This window comes from Macaca nemestrina, chromosome 16, assembly GCF_043159975.1.
Source record: "Macaca nemestrina isolate mMacNem1 chromosome 16, mMacNem.hap1, whole genome shotgun sequence".
Lineage (NCBI taxonomy): Eukaryota > Metazoa > Chordata > Mammalia > Primates > Cercopithecidae > Macaca > Macaca nemestrina.
Genome location: NC_092140.1, coordinates 3096944 through 3123300, shown reverse-complemented (window position 1 = coordinate 3123300; position 26357 = coordinate 3096944). Strand labels below are relative to the sequence as shown.

General features: G+C 40.0%; 1 protein-coding gene across 5 annotated transcripts in view; it reads right to left on the bottom strand.

Moving 5' to 3' along the window:
• The window catches only part of LOC105485291 (ankyrin repeat domain 10), a 36513-nt gene extending 10169 nt beyond the window's left edge, over nucleotides 1–26344 (bottom strand). The window contains exons 1-5 of one of the 5 annotated variants that reach the window (XR_989466.2): nucleotides 25984–26342; nucleotides 21198–21350; nucleotides 17059–17150; nucleotides 5136–5229; nucleotides 4052–4287 (exon numbers count right to left, since the gene is read on the bottom strand). Coding sequence is in view for 4 of the 5 variants with exons in the window: in XM_011747578.3 (XP_011745880.2) it covers nucleotides 4052–4287; nucleotides 17059–17150; nucleotides 21198–21350; nucleotides 25984–26193 (691 nt within the window). In the remaining variant the exon portion in view is untranslated. Of the gene's footprint in view, nucleotides 1–1348; nucleotides 4288–5135; nucleotides 5230–17058; nucleotides 17151–21197; nucleotides 21351–25319; nucleotides 25488–25983 lie in introns of those variants that run through there. The other 4 variants (XM_011747579.2, XM_011747578.3, XM_011747577.3 and 1 more) reach the window with 4 other exon arrangements.
• Nucleotides 26345–26357: the final 13 nt, after the last annotated feature.

Here is a 26357-nt window from a genome sequence, read left to right as displayed (position 1 = left end):
TTCTTTCTGTAAGGTGTTTTTATATTCAATACCTTCACAGTATGAATGAGATTCTACAATCAATAATATGCCTGTGATTAAAACCGAGCTGTTAAGTCAGTTTAACGCTTGAGATCTGCTGTCACCACAGCCTACTTCTGGGGCAAATGTTGTCCCAATTGTGAAATTGAAGTTATTGGGTCAGTTTTTAAACTCACACTGTGTTCCCCCACTTCTTCCCCACAACTCTTGAGCTCCATCCAAAACAATTATCAATCAGCAAAATGAAGTTTTCACTCATGGAAGGGACTGGCATTCTTTTCTAACCAGGATCACTGAAAAACTTGACAAGTTTCCAAGGAGTACATATAAAAATAATTGCATTGGGTTATTCCTGAAGATTAACCAATAACACTAGCAAACCTGAACTCAGTTTTATACAGTGCAGCTGGAATCCCGACGCCCATGCGTCATACCATCAGAGCAAATGACTGATAAACAGAAAACAAAAATTTAAAGACTGATACTTCCTTGCGCCATCTAAAATGAACGAAATCCCACACTGGGTAAAGTATTATCCCAAGATACTTTCCATCAAAACAAACTGCTTAAGTAACTGTGGATTGTATTTCACCCTCCAGAGTTCATGTCTACACCTATTATATGTTCTGACTAAACTGCATTTGATACAGATGCAAATAACTTTATGAAAGTTAAAGTCTGACTTCTTGTAGCATAACTTCCAAGACAGGTAATGTTCAAGCAATACGAAAGGCCAAGTCTTTATTCTTCACTTGAGATCTTTTAGATCAGTTTCCAAAAGAAAATTCCTCCAATTTAAAATACTTGAAGGTAGTTTACTAAAAGCAGAGATACTACTTTTTGTGGGGAAGAGTGGTTAACATTCAGACAAGTGTTTTGGCTTTTTTTTTTTTTAAGAGTGAATTTTACAGGGATCTCCTTAAGAGAGAAAACTTTCTAAAGTAATTACTTTTGTAAATATAAATTCCACACTAACAGCCTCAATATTTGTTAACTCTTAAATTCTAGGAAAACGGAACAGACTACGTTTTATTGGTAAAAGTTATGCAGCCACGATATTATCCCTGGCACCTGTAACTTGTTTTTAAAGCCAAACAAAACAAAAAACCCAGCTTAAACTCTTCTAAATATTTTTATATGTGAAGTTACTCAAAGTATTTTGTATGCATGTGTTAAATGAGGAAAAAACAATTTATCTTTTTTTTTTTTTTTTTTTTTGTTAACTCTGGCATGAGAACCAAAAACCTAGTAATTCAGATTAAGCAAAACTTAAAACACACACATTTAAACAAAATCAAAACAAGATGCCAGGAATTACAATTAAAACTAAAGCAATGTATCTTTAATTCAAAACTAAAAAACTGGCCAAATAATGGAAATAATTATGTATCTATTGAAACCAAGAACAATTTCATGCAGAACACTCAGGTAATTGGGAGAAAAAAAATCCTGTTTCAATGATCAAGAATGATTCCCAATACCTAACATACCACATTCAGTATGCAATGTAAAGGGGGGAAATCACCTTTTCCCACAGGGAAGAGAGTGGTGGGAGTGTGGGTAAGCTGAAGATGCGCATCTCTACTCACACACACACAAAATAAAGAAATATACACAACACACTCTCGTGACGTGCGGGGCAAATCGAAGGACTGTCAACTACATAAAAGACAGAACCATTAGAAGTTCCAGGAAATCAGCCAAGTCACAGTCAGTATACAAATTAGGAAAACCAGAGATGAGCGGCTTTAAAGTAATGTGCATGTTGGCTGAAATATTTCTACTGTGATAATCACAGAAACATCAGTCATGTCCTGTGTACCTGGAACAGTGGCTCAACCTGTTAGGTCTGCGGATTACCTGCAACACTGAAGCAGAAGTGCTGGCTCCAACCCTGTGTGTGTCTAAATTAGCACCCTCAGGCTTAGGACCAGGAATGTATGGTCTGGGAAGGCCGCATGGCGAGTTTAATGTGCAAAATGTGAACTTCTAATCACTGGTCAACCAAAACAAATCCTCCTTCTAAAGGAAGAAAATTAAATCCCCGGAAATCAGCAGGACTCTTAAAACCAAATGTATGCAGTTATCGAGGATTAGGAAACAAGGAATCCTCAGAAATGCTTTTCAGGGTAATTAAGCAACGTGGTACTGGCCAATTCAACTGACCTTAGAAACCCTGAGACTAGTTTTACAAACTCTTCTAGGTGCATTTTGAGTCCAATTAGCATGTTAAGTGATCTCTTTTTAAAAATACTAAACAGAATTTAAGATTTATCAGCAATAAGAAAATGAAGCATAAATCATTTTTCAAGGACATTTGGACTATACAGTGACATACACGGACAGACATGTACAATTCGTGCATGAGGGCACAAGGCCACTCTACAATATTAACCAGGCTTTAAAGGAAATTACAAAGGATTTTTTAAAAAAGTGGATGCTCTTTAAAAGGCTTTGAAAATACATTAGAAAAAATATGTTAAAACATGGTACAAATAAATGACAATGCTGAATACATCACCATTAAAAAAGACCATTTTGAATTTTACGCAGATCTTCATGTCATGCTTATGATTTTAGCATCTTTCTGGAAATGCTTAACTCATAAAAATCTTGAATTTTATAAAACTGTTAAGTTTATACATTACTACAAAAAGTCTTATCACAGGAATTTTTATGGTGACAAGATTTAAATAGTTGTGAAGTACATAATACTGACATTTTATCAACTTTACAGGGAAAAAAATGTTTCACTTGGACACACTCATTAAAATAAGGTAGAAAAGATGATATTGGTTCATGAAATTTAAAGTTAACCAAGACCTCTATATTTTTAAGTGCTTAACTGATAGTCACTCAGTTTTTCTTATGCTATAACTTGTACAGTTGATTTTTTTTAAAACCAACAGGCAAAACTGCTTATCCTCAGCAAATCTGAGCTCACAATCTGGTTCATTACTTTACACTCCCACCTCTCCCTTTCCATGTCCACTAAATACGCCTGCCAAGCTGTCACATTTACCTTATTAAGACTTTTTTTTTTTTTAAAGAGACATGGTCTCACTATGTTGCCCAGGCTGGTCTCAAACTCCTGAGTTCAAATAATCCTTCTGCCTCAGCCTCCCAAGTGCTGGGATTACAGGTATGAGCCATGACAACTGGCCTAAGACATCTTATAGATACAGATGATTTTCCTATAGGAAAGGGAGATGTTTTCAACTTCAAGAGTGATTGGTTGGCTGCTTATTTGCAAACTCAAACATACCTTAAAATACAAATTAGCCCAGCGTGATAGCATGCACCTGTAATCCCAGCTACTTGGGAGGCGAGACAGGAGAATTGCTTTAACCCGGGAGGCGGAGATTGCAGTGAGCTGAGATTACACCATTGCGCTCCAGCCTGGGTCACAGAGCAAGACTATCTTTTTAAAAAAGGGTGGAAAAATACTTACAATGAAAATAACTTACCTTAGGGACTTAAATCCTCAAGATCAAATTATACACCAGATCTTGCTGTGATAAATGAACACGTATTACCATGTGGGGTACAGAGACCAGCTGAGGTCAAATCATAGTACAGAAATAGTACAGAAAACATTTACCTTCCCGAATGTGAAAATGTTTTACTGCCAGACCATCAGCAATTTTTATAAGCCCAGGAACATTTACAAGAAACAAATTATAAAAAATAAAAAAAATCAGGCACAGTGGCAGATTTTCTTTAATAGATATATTTCGAACAGATACAACAGATTAAAAAATCTAATTCACGGCAGGTAAACATGGGTGCTCAAAAAGTTCCACACAGACATTTACGCTTGGGCTGTATTTCCCTCACATCCCCTTTTGTTAAGTGTCCCATCTTCGCAGTGGCAGTACAGGAGAAATCTCCACCGTCACCGCACAATCCACCAGGCACATTACCACCTGAAGTGAAGGTCTCATCTCGAAGGTGCGTTCAGCCATAAAAAGAAAACATATTAAAGAAAGGAAAAATAAGTGTGCTCTTCCCACCCACAAAGTGGTCTCACCTTCAGTTCTAGCTTTCTTTACTCCAAAGGCTTCTGAGTCTTCCAAGCATCTCTTTCGATTTGTTCCCACACTAATATGATTAGGAAATACATTCTGATGACCCCCATTTAAGATGCCATTGTTATAGAAATGGTTCAGATGACAATTCTGGAGGTTCAAGAGAAACTGGGCACACTCTTGGAAACCCTGGGTTTGTGCAATGTCTGCTGCTGTCAGGCCACTGGCATTCCTCAGGCTGTACAACACAAAAACACTGAATTACACCCCGTCCGCGTGCTCACTTGGTCTCTGCTCCTGCTGAACTGACTAGCTATCTGAGGGTGGTATGAAAGAGTAAACAAATTCATAGCAAATCTTCATTAAAGAAGTAGTTAATCAATCTAGCTCTGTAACTAACTTCTCTTATACACATTTGATTTCTAAGCAAGATTTGGGAGATAAAATAAATATGCTAAACGTTTTAAAAAGGCATCTTCCTATTTAACTTCTCAAAATCATGTTTTATGTTTAAATTTAGTCTGAAGAATCTAAATTTATGCTAACTTCAGACTTGAAACTGAATTATATATTATCTGCACTTAATTTTAATAACCCATTCCTTTAGCGTGAATAAAATCATAACAAACAAACATGTACTGAAATTGTCCATGGCATTCATAACTGTCTTCCTAAAAATAAAAGTAATGGCTTACCAACAGGCCAGCCTTTATGCGTACATGTGACACTGTAAGTGGAAGTTTAGAAGGATGTCCTGACATTGAAGTATCACCAGACTCCAGAGCTGAAAAGCTGTGTTTTTCTGTCAGATTTTGATTGTTTTGGCCTTGCTTGGAAAAACTTGCAAGAGTATTACATTTTTGGCATTCTAGAGCATTTGAGTAGTTGGTTCCTTTAAAAAGGCTTTGAATACTGTCCTAAAAACTCATCCTTATCACTCACAAGAACCAAAGTTTTACCTGGCTAATAGTACTAAAAAGGAAAGGTCTGGGATTTCTACAGTAGCTAAAACTCAGATTAAAGTAGGAAGTGATGGCAGAATAAGTGAAAGAGCTGAATAAAATAGAGTAAGTTGAACTTGTAAACCTTTAGACACTGAATTAAAACTGAGGGATCAAAGGTAACTCCATGTTGAAGTTCCCCTGGAAGACAAGAATGTACACTGCTCTGTGAAATAAACCTGTAAAAAAGCAGACATCCTGTTAGCTGCAGGTTGATAAACAAACTGGAGAAGTACTTAACAGCAAAATCACCTTCCATACCTGTTCAACAAGCTACACTACATCCACAGCAAAAGCATGATGAAATAAAGGCCTTGTGCTGTGTCTCTCAAACAACCAATCCAGAACCCTGATGCTTTTCTTGGGGTTACTGTTAATGCAAAAAAAAAACAAAACAAAAACAAAAACAAACCCTGCATTTGAGAGTGAAAACTACAGAATTAGGGACAAATAATATTTTCTTATTTATAAGAACAATACTCTTGTATTCGTTATTTCTGGACATCATAAAGCTCTGACCTCAGAAATGAAAAGTGGGCATGGACACTCACTAAACGTGTCTCTACTTTTTAAAGCATAAATGTATTACACATTTTGAAAAAAGACCCAAATCCTATTTGATCAGGTATAAGAGAATTGAGAATCTCAGAAACCAACAAAATTCTTAAAAATGTCAGGCAGCTATGTGCAGGATGATTAGAGACTAAAGTCGGTATTTTTATTAGCCAGTAAGACTTCATGGCTATGAACGGCCGTATTTTCTAGTATTGCATATTTTTATTTTGATATATGAATTCAATGAAAAGGAAGCACCAAAGTTTGGGCAGACTGAATTACATTAATTACACTTTGTACAAAATCAGATCACCTTGTTATTGAAATAGAAAATATACTAATATTAAGTGACAGCTTAATCATATAGCTGAACTTTTTATTAATGGTGTTATTTCACTTTCAAAAGATATCAGAAGTGCAGATGACCTGGGAGGGTCTACTCTGTCAAGAATGTGAACAGAAAAATAAGTTTCCACATGAAAATTCAAAAACTCTTCAAGGAGAACATACGTTTATAAACTGATTATTTCTACAGATAAGCACAGACTTGCTCTCCAAAATCAAGAAATAGAGACATGAGAAGCTACTACTTAGTATTAGAACAAATAAAAATATGAAACAAACCCCACAGTAAAGATTACTCTTTAGTGGACCAGAGGATAAAAAAGAGCAAACAGATTTTTGAAATGGCACTTAGAATCATAAATACCATGCTGGGCGTGGTGGCTCACGCCTGTAATCCCAGCACTTTGGGAGGCCAAGGCGGGTGGATCACCTGAGGTCAGGAGCTTTGAGGCCAGCTTGGCTTACATGGTGAAACCCCATCTCTACTAAAAATACAAAAAATTAGCTGAGTGTTGTGGTGGCACATGCCTATGGTCCCTGCGACTCGGGAGGCTGAGGCAGGAGAATCGCTTGAACCTGGCAGGCAGAGGCTGCAGTGGGCCGAGATCACACCACTGCACTCCAGCCTGGGCGACAAGAGTGAGACTCTATCTCTAAATAAACACCAATTCGCTGAGGGAAGTTTAGATGCTCAACGGGCATGCCAACATTCTGAAGTTGTTAAAAGAACATCCAAAGCACATTCAATACTTTTATTCCTTATTCAGAAGCTGAAGACTACACTGAATTTGGGTTAAAACAGCAAGTTTACTGATCTTCCAAAGAAATATAACCTTAAAGAAAAATAATCAACAAAATAGTGCCAACATATGGAGATTCCTGGAGACTGTGAAGTTTGAGAGTGTTAGCCTACACACAGATAGCACTGGTAAGCTCTCCCACTTCACTTTTTCCCCTACCAAAAGTAGTTAAACATGTGCTTGTCCTCTACTTAGACCAACCAAATTTCCATGGGGTCTTAGGTATTATCTCAAAACCTACTTTACTCAAAGAGCTCAAAAGATGGATTATGGCCCACTCATGCTATATACTCTACTCGTGTATAAGGACCAAGGAAGCAAGAACAATCACAGGTCAAACAACTTCTAGCAGCTCACATAATTTTGGGGCACTAGAAGGCAGACATGATGGGGAGATCAAAAAGTTCTAGAAATTGTATTGGACAGGTATCAGAATCTAGGATACACGGTAATTGGAGGAATTAGAGGAGACTGTAATTTTGCTCTACATTTAAGTAGAGCTCTACTATCTATGCAGCATTATCAGAAACAGAAATATCCAGCACCCTTTCTCTGCTAGTGAGGTACAAGAACATTTCAACTCATCATTTCCCTTGTTACCAAGGGCTGAATGTATACAACATACAGTTTAACTTGATAGCATTTATATTCTTCTCTGAGGAAATCTGTTGGTACCTGACTCAGGAACACAACACAAAACGACACCACCATCTCTTGCCCCTGAAAGTCTTCATTCTCATTTCCTCTCCTTACCTACATTCATCACCTCCACTATCCCTGCTCACATTAAAAACCTTGCAAGTGGTCGCTCAACTGTGTAGTGCACATTATAGAAACTGGCCTGAAATGATCATTAAGTATCATCTTCCAGAAGGCACTTTTCTAAAAAGGACTATGTAGTAATTATTTTAGACTTTGAAGACCATACATTCTCAGTTCTACTCAATTCTTTTGTTGTAGGCTGAAAGCAGCCTCAAGACAATTAAGCATGGCTATGCTCTCATAAAGCTTTATTTATGAACACTAAAATTGAAATTTCATCTAATTTTATATACTAGAAAATATTATTCTATTGATTTTTGCTCAACTATTTAAAAATGTAAAAACCATTCTTGGCCCACAGGTCATACAAAAAAAGGCAGCAGGCCAGAACTGCTGAATAACATTTAACCAAATAGATACTGTAAATATTCCTCTGTTATTATGGGGTACACTGTAAATTCCAATACAACATACAGGGATTAAAAAAACAAAATAGCATATGCATCACCTCAAACACTTTTCATTTGTATTGAATTAGCTATATAAAAAATAAAAATAAAAAATTACCGTTAACTAGTCACCCTACAGGGCAAGGTAACACTACTAGAATTTACTCTTTCCATCTAGTAACCACTCTTTTTTAAAGAGACAGAGTATCTCCCTGTTGCCCCAGCTGGAGTGCAGTGGCACAATCATAGTTCACTGCAGCCTGGAACTCCTGGGCTAAGGGATCCTCCTTAGCCTCAGCCTCCCAAGTAGCTAGGTATACAGGCATGTGCCACCATGCCTGGCTACTTTTTTTTCTTTTAATTTTGAAAGAGATGTTGCTCAGGCTGGTCTCAAACTCCAGGCCTCAAGTGATCCTCCCACCTCAGACTCCTAAAGCACCGAGATTAGAGGCATGAGCCACTCTCTACTTCTATGAGATCTTTTTTACCTTCCACGTAAGTACAGTACATGGCGTATTTATCTTTCTGTGCCTGGCTTACCTAACATAATGTCTTCTAAGCTCATACATCTTGCTGAGAATTACAAAATTTTGTTTTTTTAATGGTTCAATAGTATTCCACTGGGTACACATACCACTGTTCATGTGCTGACAGACACTTAGGTTGATTCCAAATCTTGGCTATTGTGAACAGTGCTGGAATGAGCATGGCAGGTGCAGATGTCTCAGTATATGAATTTTCTTTTGGATATATACCCAGTAGTAAGACTGCTGAATCATATGGTAGTTCTATTTTTAGTGTGTTCAGGAACCTCCATACTGTTCTCCACAATGGCTGTACAAGTCTACATTCCCACTAACAGTGTTTAAACGTTCCTTTGTCTCTGCATTCTCATCAGCATTTGTTACTGTCTTTTTCATAACTGTCATTCTAACGGGGATGAGACGGTCTCTCATTGTGGTTTTGATTCTCTTTAGAATAATATTTCTCCTCTTAATATTCCTCTACTCTTAATAATGGATTTTCTGAAAACATCTATTAATTTTATGCACTATTCAACTCAAATAAAACTTTTTAAAAGTTGCCAAATCTGTCACAAAATATTGAACAAGAAAAATATATAAAGGTAAACTTGAGAGGGGTGTAAAAAAAAAGACCCTGAGAGAGCACTTAGCTGTGAAACAATCATTCCTATTCCTAAATTGAGTGTTTTTGGTTACATGTTCTAAGTGCCTTGCAATAAACCAGGCAATGTGCTTTATCTGGAAAAAGGGAGCCCTAACTTCAAAGTCTGAGTTCCTCAAACTTTTTTAATAGTTAAATTTCAAATACGTTAGACTGAAAATAATTTGGGTTTCCAAGTCAAAGATTAGAGCAAATAATCATTAAAGATCATAAAAGAGGTTCAGGTCTTTAAATTCTATGTTCATATGTGCTTTCCTATTTGTTAAGCAATATTTCAATTTTCATGTTTTAATTGCTAAAATTCAGCAAGAGTTGGACACATAAATGAAACACTTGATTTACAGGTTCTGTGTTTCTATCTACACTCAAACCTAGTACTTCTAGTACTTTGTTCTGTCATAGTACTTTTTAAATACTCCATCCTTTACCCTTCACTCCACAGGTTTTTTGTCTGTTTTAAACAGGGTCTCATTCCCGTCACCCAAGCTGGAGTGCACTGGTGCAATCACAGCTCACTGTAGCCTCCTCTACCTCGCGGGCTCAGGTGCTCCTCCCACCTCAGCCTCCTGAAGCTGGGACCACAGGTACCACCACCATGCCCAACTAGTTTTTCTGGGTTTTTTTTTTTTTTTTTTTTTTTGAGACGGAGTTTCACTCTTGTTGCCCAGGCTGGCATGCAATGGTGTGATCTCGGCTCACCGCAACCTCCACCTCCTGGGTTCAAGAGGTTCTCCTGCCTCAGCCTCCCAAGTAGCGGGGATTACAAGCGCCCACCACCACACCCGGCCAATTTTTTATATTTTTAGTAGAGACAGGGTTTCACCATGTTGGCCAGGCTGGTCTTGAACTCCTGACCTCAGGTGATCCACCCACCTCAGCCTCCCAAAGTGCTGGGATTACAGGCAAGAGCCACTGCGCCCAGCCATTGTTTTTAAGTTTTTTATGGAGACCGGATTTTCACTCCACAGGTACCGACTTAGTGTATTACGTGACCATAGGCACTAACTGCTGGCCACTCCTGTCAACCTCAAGTGAGGTATCAGTAGTAAAGACAAAAGTTCATCTGGACTGTGTTTACGCACACTATTCCAAAGGGAAAATTAAAGTACCCAGAAGAAAGAGTTTAAAAAGACTCAAAAAACGATTTTGAATGCAAACTGGTGGTAATGAAGGTGTACACATTATTTTCAGATGAAATCTTCAAAACACGCACTTTTGAACTGAGCACTCCCAGTTTGATGCAGCTGGATACATGGGCTGTGCCTGACCTAAAATGCGTGTCTGTTCATTTCTGAAAATAGGAGTCTGTCGTTCTACAGCTATAGCCTTGTCCTCCCTGGTCCTCTCCAACATCCATTTGAAAAATCTTTGAAAATGGGAAGAGATTTTTAAAACTCAGACAACGGTCAACTTGCGGTTCAAACTGGTTCTAGTTTGAAGTTCTAAAATTAACTTTCTTTAAAAGAAACTCAGCATGATCAGATTTTTAGGCTAGCAAGCTAAATGTGCTGCAATTTATTGTGGAAACTATGATGGCTGTGCTTTTATCTATAAATTCTCTCCCTGTAACATTCACCAAGACTAGGAAAAGCAGTCACTGAGCAGGCCACCCATATGCTCTCTACTATTCTTTCAAAACAGGAATATTAAAATGTGGGACAAAACGGAATCATCTTTACTGTGAATTACATGTTCTGTTAAATAACTGACAAAAACAAATCAAACCGGCATTAACTTTACTAAAGACACAAATGCTGATATGCTATATTTTCTTATTCTGAATAGAATATTAAAATTTATTACCTCTAGGCCAAGGACAGTGGCTCAACCCTATAATCCTGGCGCTTTGGGAGACAGAGGCAGGAGGATCACTTGAGGCCAGAAGTTTGAGACCAGCCTAGGCAACACAGGAAGACCTTGTCTCTTCAAACACTCAAATTGATATCTGAGAACTCTCCCCAAAAGAACTTTCACTAAAATTTGTATCTAAGAATTCTCCCCCAAAGAACTTTAAAAATCAGGTTCTACTCTGAAGCCAGCCAGGGTCCCACCAGTTTCCACTTATAGTGCCACAATTCCAGAACAAAGGAGAAGCCATTCTGATGAGAACGACTTTGTTTTAATTTTGAAAAACCACGGATCAGGAAATACCTGAAGTTTAATTTTTAGAATCCAAGTTGTCACATCACCTCCAGGATGTTTTCTTATTGTTAATGCCATGTGACAATAAAAGATAACAATTTTTATATAAATAATATTTCTGTTAAAATTCTGATCTCAACTTAGCTATTGTTAGTTTACAAATAGAAAGGTAGATATCATAAATTAGGTAAGCAAAGCATGCAAATCTAAAGCATCTCTATCTGAATTCCTAGATTAGCGTTAAAACCAATCACCGCAACAAATACCTCAACAGTATGCCTCGTGTGCAGAAAGGAAGCGATACTGAACATTCAATGCCACAACTGTAAGGTTTTCGGAGAAGCACCTGTGGCAGTTTCAGCAGTTTCTATATGGAATGCTCCCCCTTTCTAGGATTACTTGAAAAAATCAAGTCAATTCGAATTACGTAGCTGTAAAACATTGACATGTGTAGTTTTTACAGATTCAGAATCTTCTGTGTGATTTAAAACGGGCAATGGTTCATAATACAGGAAACTTAAATAATAAGGGATCACATATTTGCAGGCAACATTTGGATTAAAAATACATAGACACACATAATGTGCAGAAGCACACTGACTGAGCTTAAGCCATTGTCATGTGACCACCTTGACCATGAGCTATTGCTCTAAAACACTGCCTTTTAAATTACCTTTGGTAATTTTTTTAGCATGAAGCCAATTTAAATATGTCAATATTTCAACATAAGTTTAACAGTATGGACTAAAAGCCATCAACTCACGATTCTGGTTACTTTAAAATTTGGTATGCTGTATCTCAAATACATTAGTAACTATTCCTAGATGGAAATAAGCAAATACATGGAATCATTAAAAAAAGATAAAAAACATTACTAAATTGTCCATTTGTACAGACAAAACATTAGCAAACATCTAAGATATCTTCAGCAAAAGAAACACGTGTATTTTTAACCCTTTGGTATCCAAAATCTTATTTAATTATGAAGACTTTCTTAAATATATCCTTCAGTTAATAACAGGAAGAAACTATTTTAAAGAGTTTCTACCTAAATAAATTTGGTGCCAAGTTTTCAAGTTCAAAGTTACGGAGGATAGTTTTACACTGCAATTGAACCACAATTATGTTTGCATACATTAAAATGTAAAACCATCATTCCAGGAGTTTGATGAAATATTTAGCATGCTCCTGCTATAATTTAGCAAGGGAAAAAGACATTTGGATTTAGAAATCATTGGTTTTATTTGAAAGCACTATCTACAAAAGCAGTAAAGAAATTTTATCTGTATTTTAATCAAGCTGCTGTGAAAAACAATCAAAATTCTAAACTTAATTTCTTAAGTCTGGAATGGTATCAACCCACTTACTGTCCCTGTCTAGCAGGCAGAACTTAACAGCTATCTCAGGAAGAGATTCCTCCATCCTGAAATACTTTAACAACCAGAAAATAGCCAAGACCAGACAAGTGTGCTGTGGTGACAACTAGATAAAAGGAGGCTGCTGCACAGTGGCTCACATCTGTAAACCCAGTGCTCTGGGAGGCCAAGGTGGAAGGACTGCTTGAGCCCAGGAGTTTGAGACCAGCCTGGGTAACATAGCAAGACCCCCATCTCTACAAAACATTTTTAAAAATTAGTTGGGCATGGTGGTATGTGCCTGTAGTCCTGGCTACTTAAGAATCGGAGGCAGGAGGATCACTGGAGCCCAGGAGTTTGAAGTTGCAGTGAACTATAATCATGCCACTGTACTTTAGCCTGGACGACAGAGTGAGACTGTCTCTTTAAAAAAAAAAAAACAAAAACACAGAAGCAAAAAGTAGGATGTGAGGATGACCAGAATTCAGAGGACCTAAAATCAGAAAATATGAATTCAGAGTCATAATTCTGGTAGATTTTGTAACTAAAATATTATTCTGACAGGCAAAAAAAATGAACAAATGAAAATAAACCACAAATTTCAAAATGAACGGCTAAAAGTAAATCTAGGTTACATTTTGCCAAGGGCAAAAGTCACAAATGAATTTAACACTAGTATTAAATATGCTCATCACCTGTATTTGCCCTAATGAAAATCTGATTTCTAGACCGGGCTCTATGGTAAACAAAGGTGGGTCATAAATGGTCAATTATGATCCAAACTAAGACAATTCCATTTTAATTAAAATGTCTAAAAGTGAAGCAGTTTTCGTGGCATTAAAATAGTCTACTAATATCACATTCTAGGCTTTTGTTATTATAGCCAACTGTGCCTACTTTCTAAACTAGGCAGGAGAGACTTTTCTAGAGTTAGTCACTGAATTTGCTTATATAAGGCTATTGATGCTTCTCAAGCTATCTAATGATCCCAGTTAAGATAAAAATAATTAAGTTAAAATACAGGTAGCCCAGCTGAAGCTCTGGTTACCACAGAATAAATGGCTTCCAAAGAAATCTTCTCCTATAGAAAAGTTCTGAGACTTTGCCATTAAACACTGGCATCCGTATAATGTAGTATTAAAATGCATCTACAAATCTGCCTGAGATGCAACGAATGCTGGTTTCATTCTGAATCTCTTTATTTCTACTCAGTGGTATAAAGCTATTTTACTAGCTGGTTGATATGGAAACATCCTCCAAGTTATCTCAAGAAAATAAAGACGAATTAGCCAAAATTAATTGGTACCAAATTACTAAAAGTACAGCTAATCCAAGGCTCGAATTCTGCTATTTACAATGTTAGTAGTGAAAAGATTTTAATTATCAGCAGATAGTAAGTTTTCAAGTCTTTTTCCAAAATCACATTAAGACTTAATGTTATACTGTTACTTGTTCCATCGTCCAAAAGAAAAATGAGATGACAATCTTTTTGTAATATATCCTCTTCTTCCAGTCAAAACCTGAATATCAAGCAAGCAGCACTCAAATACTGGCTGTGGTGGAAAAATGGAACTACTATATAAGCAAGATTAAGGATGGTGACAACTTCACGTACTTGCTGAAAACTCCACACACCAGAGATTTAGGTCCTTTAAAGTATACAAACATTGAGTTTGGTCACAAGTTAGATTTAATCCTGTGCATTTTAATTTTTAGATTTAAACAATGGTAAATAATAATGACCAACATATAAGCCAGAAACAGCCTCACACACAGAAAACTTGGCACCAAAACTCAAGATTTAAAATAAGAAAAGAAAAAGAAAGTCCATTAACATACTCACGTGTGGTGCTAGAAAATTTAATACGATGCACAGCAGCTGAAATGCGTTATCTTACAGATGCAACCTACATTAACAAGTAAGTTATATAACAAACCGTTCTAGCCACAGACACTTAGTGTACTTGCCCTTATAATTATGTACCTGATGTCCAAAAAAGCACAACAATTGAAGACTTTGGGCACTTTATGTAGCAGATATATAAAAAGCAAAGCAGGAATTAAGAGCAAATTAATTTAATAATACTGATATAAGGCAGCTTTTAATCTATTCACAGGACAAGGAAAAATTTATGTTATCTCCTAAATATTATAGCATGTAATATGAAGAGTTAATAATCTGGTCCATTCTGAATGAAAAAAAAAAATAAGTAACTTTAAATAATTCTATGCTCCTTGAACGTCTTAAAAAAAGAAATGGTTATGATTTGCTAGGACTACACTTTACCATATAAGCAGCATTACAGGGAATAAAATAGACCTAGTACCATTATTTTGGAGATTCAAACTGTTACACGTTGGTGGACTAAATGGGGTAAAGTATAAAAATGTGCAGAAATCAAGAAGCAACTTACAAATTAACTTACTGACAAAAGTGACATTTTATCTAGATGTTAAAATGAAATAACCACATATACAATAGCAATGAATAATGATTACTTGTGCTCTATCTCCAGGCCAAAGGCTTATAACTTTGAGAATTGTTTTTGGCTAGGTAGCTCAGGCTAAATATTTCTTGTAAAAAAAAAATATGAAAGCTCAGTCCAGGGAAGTCACCATAATGCAGGGTCTTGAGGGGTGGCTCTTATACTGAGAAGGAAAAACAGACTGGCACCTGAGCCCATCTCAGCCACACCTGGTGGAAAAGAGACACTTGAGGGCCCTGTAACCAAGGACAGAATTGTAAATAAAAGATTCTCATTTTTTAAAAAGACACCTACTGAAAAAAGGACATTGTGATATTTATTGGCTAAAAAGATTAAGCTATCCATAAAATGAATATAACACCTTTGTAATAAAATGTTCAGGACCAATTAGAGTATTATTTAGAAAGTAAGTCATTAAAATATCACCTTCTAATTATCCACTGTTTCAATAAATGACAAGCAATTTAATCATATGACTCCGTATTTTATAATGAAAGCTTCTGTTATTAAAATTAAAGATGAGTTTTTAATCTAACTACAGCTAAGAAAAATGCACCTTTGCTTTAAAGCAATCCACTGAGAATCATCTCAATGTTCTACTTTTGTATAAAACATACTATCAATTGTTTCAACATTACCTTTAGTCACAACTATACATGAAGTCGCGAGAGTCCCTGCAATGTAACAGTAAATAGAGGCCATGTTTATAATACTAAATCACTATATAAGGATCACAGCCCAAACTAATGGCGAATCTTGCCAATAAACTTAACAAAACAGAAGCTAAGATATTCACAGATGATTGACAGCCTCTGGTACCTACACATGTTGTGCATGAACCTGTATGGTTTTGCTGTCTAGGATCTATTTTCAATATTTACTATAATACAGAGTCAAAGCAATGAAATGGAAACCAAAGGGTTAAACTAGTTTTGTGTGTTTTATTTCCTCCAAAGTCTAAATGTTCACATTTCTGATTAGAATAATGAGGTTTATAATTAATCTTTATGAATTATTCGTAACATTTAAGGTAAAACAAAAAAGCTGATATCAGTTATTTTGGTTATTATGGCTCTATAGCTTACACTCAATATTTAAGGGTGAAAACCGCATCCATTTTGTTAATGCTGTGAACTGCAGAAGAAAAATTTTTATAATATAAATCTTTAAGAAAAAGTTAATACAAATAAATTTAATAGTTAAATGTATAATGCCATGGCTAGCTAATGATTTGCATATAAGATCTCACTTCTAAAAGAATATACGTAAACATTAAGATTGTCCTATCAAAGCATAAATAAGCTAACTGATGTAAGCTGGGCTAAAACAAAAGATATTTTAAAATAATGCCACCAGTACCAGAAGCTTACAGCAAGCTTGAGGTCTTTAATGAAATAATCCTATTTTACAAGGAACTATCAACCATTAAGTTATAATAGGCTTTAAAACATAACTTTCTCACATCTGCTAAGATGTGGAAATCAAAACAAAGAAAAGTGAATTTTCTTCAGAAACTTTTGAGCCAGAGAGGCCTGAAAAGATATTTTAATCCAATCCAAGCTTCTTGTTTTGAAATCAAAACTTGGCAAAGAAAAGTTTAAAGACCACAGTGACACAACTAGTTAGTGGCAAAGTAATGGTGGCAAAGTAATGATGCCAAGTTCCAAATCTAAATAGTTAACTGTTCTTTCAGTTCAAATACACTCTCTCGGCAAGAATATTGAGGCTGCTGTGAAATCAAACCCCCTCCTCTAGAGATCAATTTAATCCACACAATTTTCCTCACTAACACCAACTGTTCTAAAAGGCAAAATTACATTACTAATTTTGAAAACAAAGTTCTAGGATTTTTGCTGCTTAGGTACTACCTTTAAACAAAACATCCTCGACTACATCTTCAGCTGGAAAGAATAAACGAAAAACACTTACTCGACGTGAGCCCCATTCGCCACAAGGGCACTGATGCATTCTAGGCTCCCAGAGCGAGCTGCCTTGTGAATGGGAGTTTCACCCTCACAATCCTGAAACAACAAAAAGCAAAATTTGGTCAATGACCAAGTATCTTGGGGCCTCTCCAGTAGTGACAGCGTGAATGCTCTCAACAGTGATTTATAAATCACTTTATGCTGGATGTTAGCAGATCTTAGCCCATGTGTATTTTATATAAACCCAGAATAAGTAACCAAACCAACCAACCACACACACATTAAAATAGTCATCGAGGCCAAGAAATGGCACGTAAGAGCTGACGTATGGTCTCAGCTACCCACTTTCCCCTATGCCTACCCCAAGGCCAACCCGAGTCAACATCATCAATGTCGATCATAAATCTTCTGCTTTGAACTTGAAGTGGGACCACAACTTAGTCAAGATGGCTTAAGGTTCAATGATTGATCTATTTTCAATATTTACTAGAGGGAATAGTTAGTAGATATTCCCAGTCTATTTTCAGTATTTATTAGAGGAAAGGGAAAAGAACACAAAGGCAAAGCAAACCAAGCTTCAATTCCTGCTTCAGAAAATGCACTTCCGCCCCTGGGGCGGAGGGGAGGTGAAGCACACACAGAAGCAGAGGAAGGCGAGCAGACCCAGGAAAGCCACTGGGAACATCAGCAGCCAACCCAGGTCTACGTTGCATGAATGAAACAATGTGAAAGACCATCTTCACAGGCTATCAGCTAAGCAAGAGAGAGGAAAGGCAATCAGACACAGCAATCAAGAAAAGAAAGTGATTTCTGGTGGAAAATGAAGACTGGGAAATCCTGGGGGGCTCCACAGCAACACCTGTTGAATACTCACACAGAAACCTCACTGGAAGCTGAACTGGGCAGACTACCACACAATTAAGAGACCAAGATAAAAAGAAGTGCAGTAATTGTGGGTCACTTAGAAAACAGTTCATTCCTAAACTCAGTAAATAGCTAAGCTCCTTCACCAACGCGTACTCACAGGAAAAAACATGAGGTGAGGGCCACCCAAAGTTAAAAAAACAGCGGTAGATTAATTCACAGAAAAATAAGAGTATGAAAGGCTCGAGTGCTTGGTGGAGGGAAAAGTGTGCACATTTATTTAAACAAAGGTCTAAAGAGAATATAGAGCAATGTAAAGCTCTAAACAGAAAAATCCATTTTTGAAGACAGAAACACAGAAAACCATGCAGCTATAAACTATCCAGCCAACATGGATTTCTTAAAAAGCGAAAACCTAACCCTAACCTCCCCAAAAGAGAGGTGGGGAGGGGAGAGAAGCAGTACAAAATAAAGACAAATAAAAATTACATAAAAACATTCCCAGGAAAACTGGAGCTGAGACTTAGATACAGTTTTGCCAAAAAAGAAAAAAGCTAAAAAAGAAAAAAAGGTCTTTAAAGTTATCCTTGGAACAAGACAAAAAAGTAAGGGTCTGTCATGGTGGGATATTAACAGATGACAAAGAAAAAGCAAAACTACCAAGCTCTTCAGGGACAATCTTTAAGGGCAGAGCAAACACTAAAGAAAAGCCCGGGCACCTTGAGAGAAGGTAGCCAAGAGAAAAGATACTTCCAGCAAAGAGCCAGGTGAAGGTGCCCGGGCCTCCAGCTCAGCCCAGTCACATCACAGCCACGGCAAATTGAGTGATACAGGGAACTGGGAGCAGTGCCAGAATGCTCAAGACAGGCTGGGCACCCTGGGTTTTCATAAAGAAAAATTTCATTTCTAATCTAGACATGAAAAATTAAAGATAACATCAAATGCCAGCAAAATTCTATAAGAGGCATATGAAAGAGAATGTTTGCTAATTACACACCAAGGCTAGTCAATATAGATTCACTAAAAACAAAATCACAGGAAAGCTGACTTCATTTCCTCTTGGGGAAACCGAGAACATGGGCCTCCAGGCAGCATATGAGCTTTGGTAATCTCACAGGCTCACCTTACAGATTGCCAAAAAAGTCTGTGGTATTAACCTTGAGGAAAATGAACTTAGAACTGTTAGTAGCTAACACTCCAAAAGATTAACAGACTAGAAATTGTCTTAAAACACTGCATCAACAGGCTCAAAAAATTAAATGGATACAAACAACAAAGAAGACCTGGATCTGGCCTCCTGAGTTTCTATAAGAAATGAGAAACCATCTGCCTGGAGATGAGTCAGCAGGTAGGCAGGGTGGGGAGCTAACAAAAGGGCTATTGTGTCCTCAAGAGTCACTGGGTGCCGAAATTCACCCACTACATAATACAGTGAGATGATGCCTGAGATTCGGATGTAAACTCCACATACTAGCAGACCACAACTACCTAAGACCCACTAAGGAGAAATTCCAGGATGCTTAACAATGCCAAATGATATGCCCTAGGCACATGTGAGGACTTGGAAATGTCTACCCAGAGTAGACAGGGAGGGCTGCAAAGAAAAAGATTTTAGGATCCTGCCTGGGAAGAAGCAGAGTGTGGTACAGGTTTCCAGAAGGTGTTATCTGTGTTATCTAGAGGCATCTGAGAGGAAGGTGGGGGACACAGCGGCACACTTTCTGCCCTACTCCCTTTATCTACCGAAAATACTGAACTGCCATAAGACACTTTGAAAAGGGGGCTTCTCCATTTAAAAAGGTCTGGAAAGCAGTGTTAGACAATTTCTCTAGTCCTTTCTAAATAAGATGCTATGTAACAATTTCATGAAAATTAACATACAAAAATTATACAAATTCCATACTAATTACTGCCATTCATGGAATTATTCACCGTATTTTACTGATAAGGAGATTGAGCCACAAATCAAGTTAATGACTTGCCCAAGGAATCAAGCCCACACTGCCCTTTCTACCAGGGGACAGAGGTAGGGAAGAAGGAAAAAAACAAGGCGATGCCCAGCACGTAAGGGTATAGAGTAGGTTAATTCATAACTCTTGAATTTATGAATACAAGCAACAGAGCAGCAGAGAAATATACATTATGTAAAGGCATACATGCAGAGATGGAAGGAGGGAAGTGGCAGCATAACCTTAAGAGTTGTCCCACATCCCAAGTTTCAGTTTAGTAACAAACAGGCCTAAACTCTTGGCCACTTTCCCTTACATTGTTTTTTACACTTCGTATCTCTTAAGGCGACAAACTGCCTTCTTATCACTTACCCCACTTTCCCATTGATCCTTGTTTTAAATCATGGCTAAACACATCTTCTTTCTCAATTACTGCTTAGATGGGCAGCTGAGTTTTTAGGAGAGGGACTAGCAACAACCTTATACCTGGTTATAATCAAGGACTGAATTTTGGGAAAGACAGAAAAATACAAAGACGACTTTGCATACAAGACCGTGATGACTATAAAGCATTTAAAAATAGGAGTAAAAGAGGCATAAAAAACAGCTCCCAGAGTCTTAAGAGAAGAAAATTATAAATTAGTCTAAGGACTAATCCATCTTCAGCAAAGGACACTGATTCCAGGAACTGCTCCCAGTCAGACAACCTGATGGTTATCAGATGCTGCTTGTCTTACACAACCAAGTACCCAACAAGCTGAATGCTCGGGTGTATGGTTTAGGTGAACTGATACCGAAAACACACCATGAAAAAATTTGGCATGATTATGTTCCTGTTTGTATGCTTAATCTTAAATACCAAGTCCTCAAGTCACTTACTCTTCCGACTTAGTAAATGATACTTAGCTACTTATCTGCATCAAGGCATCAACTTGTATCTAAAGCTCACTTTGGAGCTGACTTAACAGTCATGCTTTTTCTAGGATGAAAGTGTTTTTATAATTATCTGTGGAAATGAGGCTAAGGCAGCTCTGAGTAGAAAGCCAGGAAACCTGGGCTTAAGGCCAGGCTCCTTTAATTACAAGCTATAACCTTGGGCACATCACCCTGGATCAGTTTATCACACAACAGGTGAAAGCACTCTATGAACAGAAAGCATTCCTATGGAAAGGGTCTATTATCCTTCACAAACAAGTGAAGAAACATAAACTCCAGTTTGCCCTCAGGTAAAGATATCACTAATTAAGGCCTCCATTTAAAGCAATACCATGTATAATTATAACTGCACAAACCAAAAGCAAAAGCAAAAGTCCATCACCACCACTCTTACCGGTTTGTTAATGTTGGCTCCTGCTTGAATCAGCCAGACCAGGCACTGAGGATGTCCCCCAAAGGCCGCAATGTGGGCTGGCGTCTGCGCGTACCGCGTGGTAGAGACGTTGAGTGTGGCTCCAGCTCTCACCAGCTGCACTAAGCACTCCAACTTCGAAAACAAGAGGGGTAATGAAAACACACAGACATGTCAGTACACCATTCAATATTACAGGAATAATCTAAATTCGATAATGGTGACAAATGGCAGTGTTACCAGTTTTTTAATAGATCAAATGAAGTCACTCTTTCCCAATGCCGTGCAAATTTTAAAGAGCATTTAAAATAACATTTTCCCTTGTCCTTATGAAAAATATGGAAGATAGAAATAGAAAAATGCAAAAAGACTAATAATACTACACAGATTTAAATATTTTGGTTTCCCTACAATAAGCCAAAATCAGAAAATATTAGACTGCGCTGTTCCAAGACTTCCAACAAAAATGTATGTTGCACAGACTATTCTAAACAAAAATGTTAAAGGGATTGGTGGGTTAAAAAACTTTGTGTAGGCCGGGAGCGGTGGCTCATGCCTGTAATCCTAGCACTTTGGGAGGCCAAGGCAGGTGGATCACTTGAGGTCAGGAATTCGAAACCAGCCTGGCCAACATGGTGAAACCACGTCTCTACTAAAAATACAAAAAAATTACCCGGGCGTGGTGGCGGGCACCTGTAATCCCAGCTACTTGGGAGGCTGAGACAGGAGAATTGCTTGAACCCAGAAGGCGGAGGTTTGCAGGGAGCTGAGATCACGCCACTGCACTCCAACCTGGGCGACAGAGCAAGTCTCCATCTCAAACAACACTTTGTGTAATGCCGGGCGCAGTGACTCAAGCCTGTAATCCCAGCACTTTGGAAGGCCAAGGCGGATGGATCACCTGAGGTCAGGGGTTCAAGATCTGCCTGGCCAACACTGTGAAACCCCATGTTGGCGTTTCAAAAATACAAAATTACAAAAAATTAGCTGGGCGCGTAGTGCATGCCTATAATCCCAGCTACTCAGAAGGCTGAGGCAGGAGAATCGCTTGATCCTGGGAGGTGGGGGTTCCAGTGAGCAGAGATCACGCTGCTGCACTCCAGCTTGGGCAACAGGGCAAGACCCTGTCTCAAAAAAACAAAACACAACGAAAAACCCCACAAACTTTGTGTAGCCACAGTAAACTCCTCATAGTCAAACACTATTTTCTATAGTGTGCACAACTGTGCACTTTTACACAAGCCAGCACTGAATACTCATTGATTACTCAATTGAGACCCCATTCTCCACATTTTTTTACTCTTTTCAAATGATTTGTATTTTAAAACCCCCCCAAAAAAAGCCTACAGCATAAGTGAGCAGCACACCTAGTGGGTGACTAACACTGGCAAGTTAAGACTTTGTGGCCAGGCACCAATACTATGATAGCCTCTGGCTAAAATAATTCACCACATTCAACAAATTTAGCAAGTGCCTACCATGTGCCAAGCAATTGTTCAACCCACCTTCTCTGATCCTACACTGGCTCGTTTTCCCTCACTCCAATCACAATGCAGTTAGGGAACAAGCTATGCCTGACCGCAAGCAAGTCTCTTGAAGAGGAGAGACCTCACCTGAAGCAAAATCACCTGACACTCTCCCATCCCACCTCAAGGTTTCCTTTTCCATCTCTCTAAGCACTGTCAGGCTTTCAATACACACTCCTGTGAGATGAAGGGTACACAGACTCAAAACACCCTCTTCAACCAACTTGGACCTGGGAGTACAGGCTGATGTCTCTCTCTCTTTTTTTTTTTTTTTTGAGACGGAGTCTCGCTCTGTGGCCCAGGCTGGAGCGCAGTGGCGCGATCTCGGCTCACTGCAAGCTCCGCCTCCCGGGTTCACGCCATTCTCCTGCCTCAGCCTCCCGAGTAGCTGGGACTACAGGCGCCCGCCACCTCGCCCGGCTAGTTTTTTGTACTTTTAGTAGAGTCGGGGTTTCACCGTGTTAGCCAGGATGGTCTCCATCTCCTGACCGCGTGATCCACCCGCCTCGGCCTCCCAAAGTGCTGGGATTACAGGCGTGAGCCACCGCACCCGGCCGTCTATTTTTATTTATTGCCTTTATTAATTTACTGGGTGAAAATAGAAGTATTAACTAGCGATGAGATGAACAAGTCTCAAATCCAATGAAAATAAAACGGATGAAAATCACTTGGCGTACCAAAAATCATCCACTGAGGGCTCGCTGGGCTTAAACCCGTTACCCTTGGGTTTAGTTTAGAAACCTGAATTTGTTATTCCGGAAAGATAGTGTTCAATATGGTATCATAAAAAGTACAACAGAGATTTTAAACAACCCGTTTAGTCCTCTGGAAACAAACGAGTCTTAGCAGCGGTTAGGGATCTTGTGCAGCACTGGCACATTTCTAAGCACAGGAGCCTGAAACCTGTGTAAGAGGGCAGCCGTTTGCAGGGCTGGGGAGGAAGCCTAGACTTCGCAAGCGGCAGCCCCGAGTCCTGGCCTGACTTCTGTCCTAACAGCTTCTTCTCAGAAGGGAATGTTTGGACCCCGGACAGGGGCTTTCTAAGGCCCCTTCGGTATCTAAGACCAAACAGCCCTATGATTCAGACAGCTGGAAACAATGAAGTAACTGCTTGTTATAACATTTGATGACCAAGGTAAAGCTACTACTCAAAGTTCCATGGAAGCAGACTTTTGAAAAGTGATTTCAGTTGGTGTTTTTATAAAAATTGTGATAAAATACACCTTAAAAGTTACCATTTTAAAGCAGTTATGGCTATTTTAATCCCCAGAGACAAGTGGCGGCGCCATTGGGTTAAATTTTGTAAGTGACCATCTGTAATGAAGCTTTAAGCATTCTACAGATCGTTGTTGACTGTCACCCAGTAATGTGTCATTCTCAACCAGGATAGCAAGCACGGAATCCTAAAGTTTAGTGTAAAAATAAACCACAGCAAGAGACACTCTGAGGCCGGGCGCGGTGGCTCACGCCTGTAATCCCAGCACTTTGGGAGACGGGCGGATCACAAGGTCAGGAGATCGAGACCATCCTGGCTAACATGGTGAAACCGTCTCTACTAAAAATACAAAAAAAAAAAAACTAGCCGGGCGAGGTGGCGGCGCCTGTAGTCCCAGCTACTCGGGAGGCTGAGGCAGGAGAATGGCGTGAACCCGGGAGGCGGAGCTTGCAGTGAGCTGAGATCCGGCCACTGCACTCCAGCCTGGGCGACAGAGGGAGACTCCGTCTCAAAAAAAAAAAAAAAAAGAAGAGACACTCTGGAGAGAGGAAATCCTCAGATTACTGACTACCTCGGGAAATCTATTTAAGGCCTCAGGCAGAAGCGCAGGGAGGCGGCTTTTTTACTTTTGTTTGTTAAGAAACTCATTTCCCCTGGGCACCTGTTTCCTCCAGCTGGTACTACGGTTGCACAACTTCGGAGACAGTGCCATAGGAACCTAACAGCCCTTGAGGGTGGATTAACTTGCTTGTCCCACCCCGATAGTCAAAACTCCTTCTCATTTCTTTTGTTGAAAGAAAAGTGACTTTTCCACTTTAAAAGGAGAATCAGAAACTGCTTCCCAAAAGATACAACTGCGTTGTGAATGTAGCACCAGGGGCAGCAAGGTAAAGCGCAACTTTGTCAGCTGGTAACGACATTACCAGGGCCAGGCCTTCTTAAAATAACTTATTTCACATTATCTCCCACATATTTCTGCAAAACCATTTAACCCCATCTCATCATTTACGAGAAAAACACTATAAATATTCCTGAATTTTAGTGAATTAAAAATATTAATCATTAAAAAAATCATTAAAACCAGCCACTTCTGAAAAGGACGGTGAAATCTCATTTTAAGATTTCTCTGAGCAAGTACCCCAGCGACTTCACAGAGGAGGAAACTGTAGCTATGTTTTAAAACCTTAAAGCAGCACTGTGTTCCCTCACAATTTTCAGTTTAAAAAAAGAGGGGAACGTAAAGCCTCCACGGGAAGAGAATTCTGCTTAATTTAACCACTTCTGCAGTAATTTAGATCCCAGATAAACACAGCCGTCACTAATTTTCCTGAAGCGGGGCCAGTTACGAGCTTTAAGGCAAACCCAGAAGCTGGAGAGCCGGCCTCCATCCCACACAGCTGCCCGAGCTTTCCAATCCCGCCGGGGAGCTCGGTCCTCGGCTGAGCTCGTCCGCAGCGCGCCCCTTGGCTCCCGGCGAGGGTGTGCCGAACCAGAACGTCGACCGCGCCCGGGCATTCCCCGCGCGCCTCTTTCCGGCACCGCGAGGGCGAAAGACGCCTCCGACCCCGCCTCGGCTCCCCGTAAGCCGCCGCAGCGACTACGCGGCATGATACCCGGCTCTGCGAAGTCGCCCGCGCCACCCGCCCGGCCTGGAGGGCCCCGCGCCATCGCGCGCGCACAGGCTCCGGCCGACAGGCGCCGGGACTCCTGGAGCCCGCCTTGTTAGAAACTTGCTTACACTGCGCCGCCGCACATGCGCTCTAGGCCCCTCGGGGCGCAGGCGCCGCCGACCCCGCTTCCGCCCAGCGCTCCCGGCACGCCCCGCGCCCCCCGGCTGCCCCGCCGCGGCCCCTGACGGCGAGTGCTGCCGCACAGGCGCCTTAGGCCCCGTGAGGCACAGGCGCCGCCGACCCCGCTTCCGCCCCGCGATCCCGGCACGCCCCGCGCCCTCCGCACCTCAGACCCGCTTTCACCGACCCCCACTGGACAGCCGCGGAAAATGGCGCCTTAAAGCGTTCGCGCCCACCTTGCCGAAGTGCGCGGCCCAGTGTACGGGCGTCCAGCCATAGAAGGAGTCCTCAGAGGTCAGGTGGGCGTGCGGCGTCTGCTGCAGCAGCGAGCAGAGCGTGGCCAGGTCCCCGTCGCGGCAGGCGCGGTGCAGCGGGAAGCGGAGCGAGAGCAGCTCCTCGCTGGAGAAGCCCGCCTCCACGCCCGCGCCCGCTCCCGCCGCCGACATGGTCCGTCACTGGAGAGCGCGGGGCTGTCTAGCCGAGAGGACGCGTCGGAGAGGACTCGAGAAGCCGCCGCCGCCGAAGCACAAAGGAACGAGACTGGCGCCGCGGTCGCGTCCCACAGGCTGCCGAGCGGAGCGCGCACAGAGGGGGCGGGGCGGGGCCTGGA